We start from the raw sequence: 2,931 nt of genomic DNA on the forward strand, positions 1-2,931 counted from the left end.
GGGGGGCGGGAGGGCGGGGGGCCGGTGGGGCGCGGCGGCGGCCATGGGGGCACAGGGGTCATGGGGGCAGCTGGCGTCCTCGGGGGGCCCGCGGGAGTCACGGGACGGGGGGGGCGGCCGGGGCTGGGGTCCCCGCAGGTCGTGGGGGGGCAGCCCGTCGCGGTAGAAGGCGGAGGGCGGCGCGGCCGGGAGGGTGCCGGGGCGACCCAGCGCCCGCCCCGGGGTGCCCATCACCGCCACCCCGTTGCTGCCGCCGCCGTTGCCGTCTTCCATCTCCTGGTCGTCGTCGTCGTCCTCCTCGGGGCAGGCGTCGAAGTCGCGGGGGCGCAGGTGGCGCAGGTCGGTGCCGCGGCGGTGCGGGGGGCTGGCGCAGGGCACCGGGGAGCTGGAGACGCGCGTGCGGCGGAACCAGGCCCAGAGCGGGCGCGCACGGCAGTCGCAGGCCCAGGGGTTGGCGTTGAGGCGCAGGAACTGCAGCGAGGGCAGCGCGGCCAGCGGGTCCCCGGGCAGGGCCACCAGGCTGTTGTTGAACAGGTAGAGGATGGTGAGGCGCGCCAGCCCCCCGAAGGCGCGGCGGTGGATGGCTGCCAGCCGGTTGGCGTGCAGCAGCAGGCGGTCCAGGCTCGAGAGCCCGCGGAAGACGCCCTCCGACAGCGCCCGCAGCCGGTTGCCGTGCAGGAAGAGGTGGCTCAGGTTGGCCAGGTCGGCAAAGAGGTCGTCCTGCGGGGAATGGCAGAGGGGTGGGCGTGGGGTGGGGGTCCGCTGTGCTGTTCTGTGGCCCTGCCTGGTGGGCGTCAGCTGGAGAGCTGCTGGTGTGGACCCCACAGAGCCCTGTCATGGGTCCTAGTCCTGCCAGCGTGGCTTGTCACCCTCTCCTGTGTCCCTGCTCTGCGAGCATCATGCAAGACCTCGTCCCATGTCCCATGCTGGTGTCACCCTGCTCCCTCAGCATCTCCTGTCCCTGCATTCTGGCTGCATCAGCACCACCTTGTCCCACATCCTTTCTCCATGGCCGTCACCCTGCCCAGTTCCACCTCTGTGCCCTGGAGGCATCGCCCAGCAGCCCTCCTCACCCACCTGGAGGTAGAGCAGCCCGTTCTCCTGCAGGTAGAGGTACTGGAGGCTGCGGAGGCCGCGGAAGATGCCGCTGGGCAGGTTGGCCAGCCGGCACCGGTAGAGGTGCAGGGCCTGGAGGCGGTGGAGGCCGTGGAAGGTGTCGGGGGCCAGGACGCGGAGGTGCGGGTTGTCACCCAGGTCGAGCTCCTCCAGGGCGGGCAGGTGGCGGAAGGTGCCCGGCTGGATGGAGGAGATGTTGTTGGAGTAGAGCCAGAGGGTGACGGTGCTGGGCCCGAAGGTGCCCGCCCGCAGCGCCCCGATGACGTTGTTCTGCAGGAAGAGGCGGCGGGCGCCGGGCGGGAGCCCCGCGGGCACCGAGGAGAAGTTGTTGGCCTGGCAGCTGACGGTGGGCGGCGAGACGTAGCAGGTGCAGAGCGCGGGGCAGGCGGGAGCCCCGCCGGGCACCCACACCAGCGCCGCCAGCAGCAGCAGGGCCGCCGGGCGCCCGCCTGAGGGCACAGCGGGGCGTCAGCGCGGGGCACCGCGCGTCCCGACCCCCGCGCCGCCCGCCCCCCGCAGCCCGCAGAGCCTCCCGGGGCCGTGCCCACCCGCCTGGCAGTGGCAAATGTCCCGGGGGCCACGGACGGCTCTAGGAGCCCCCCAGGGCCGTGCCCACCCCATCAAGCCGTGGTTCCTTCCGAGGGTCCCAAGGTCCTGATCATTCCATAGGGTTGGGCATCCCAAGGAGCCCCCAGGACTGTACCCACCCTTAGGGCCGTAGTTGCCCAGGAGAACCCCAAGGTCATGACAACCCCACAGGGCTGGGCACGCCTAGAAGCCCTCGAAAGCCACGCCAGCTCCATAGGGCCATGGATCCCCAGGAGAATGCCAAGGTCATCACCACCCTGTAGGGCTGGACACCCCTAGGGAGGGGACCGTGCCCACCCACAGGGCCATGGCCCCCAGGAGGCCCGAGAGCCATGTCTCCCCAGGGACCCCCGAGGCCATGCCCACCCACACGGCCATGCTCCCCTAGGACATCCCTAGGACATCCCTAGGACCACAGACCCCATGGAGAGTCCCAAGGTCATGACACCCAATAGCACTGGGGGCCCATAGCAGCCCCCAGACCCACATCAGCCTACAGGACTGTGGTCCCCAGAGACCCCCCCAGGGCTGTGCTGCTGCACAGCACCAAGGCTGGGCACCCCAAAAAGTGACTGTCCATCTGCGACCTTCTGGGGCCGTTCCTGCTGCTGGGGTCACGTTCCCCAGGGACCCCCAAAGCTCTCTGACCGCCCCTGCCATGGCCACACTCCTGCGGGACCGTGCCCACCCCACGGTCCACCAAAACCCCTCACAGGGTCACAGACCCCTGGGACCCCCCTCACCCCAATCTGGGGGGGGGTCCGTGCCCCCTCCCCAAACGGGGCGGTGCCACGTGCGCGCGTGCCGCGGCCACGTGTGGGGCGGGGCACGCGTGGGCGCGGGCTGACGACACGCGCCGCCGCTCCGGGTGTTCAGCATCCCCCCCTTCTCCCCCCCCCCCACCCGTGTCCATCCCCCCCTCAGGCTGCAACCCGAGAGCTTCATCCATAATTCAGCCCGGCGGCCTGGATCCACGCCCGGGGATGCGTGGATGCGCCCAGTCGCCGCTACCGGGGGAGGGGAGAGGAAGGAGGGGGGCGGTGGGACTCTCCGGTGCACCGGAGGTCACACCGGAGATGCACCGAGGGGTCCCACCGCCCCCTTCCCTCCCTTCCCCTCTGCCGGTGCTCCACGAGTTGGGGGGGTACCCACCCCCCACCCACCCACGGAGGCGTCCGGCGCATCTGCTCAGCGCCGCCCCCCTCCCCCGGCGCCCCGTGCCGGCGT

General features: G+C 71.7%; 1 protein-coding gene across 1 annotated transcript in view; it reads right to left on the reverse strand.

Annotated features, from left to right (window-relative positions):
- The window catches only part of RTN4RL2 (reticulon 4 receptor like 2), a 4,713-nt gene that overhangs the window by 990 nt on the left and 792 nt on the right, over positions 1–2,931 (reverse strand). The window contains exons 2-4 of the mRNA XM_041465105.1: positions 2,448–2,711; positions 1,078–1,565; positions 54–720 (exon numbers count right to left, since the gene is read on the reverse strand). Of these exons, the coding sequence (XP_041321039.1) occupies positions 54–720; positions 1,078–1,565; positions 2,448–2,711 (1,419 nt within the window). The remainder of the gene's footprint in view (positions 1–53; positions 721–1,077; positions 1,566–2,447; positions 2,712–2,931) is intronic.

Source organism: Pyrgilauda ruficollis, unplaced genomic scaffold, assembly GCF_017590135.1.
Source record: "Pyrgilauda ruficollis isolate IOZ18807 unplaced genomic scaffold, ASM1759013v1 scaffold187, whole genome shotgun sequence".
Classification (NCBI taxonomy): Eukaryota; Metazoa; Chordata; class Aves; order Passeriformes; family Passeridae; genus Pyrgilauda; species Pyrgilauda ruficollis.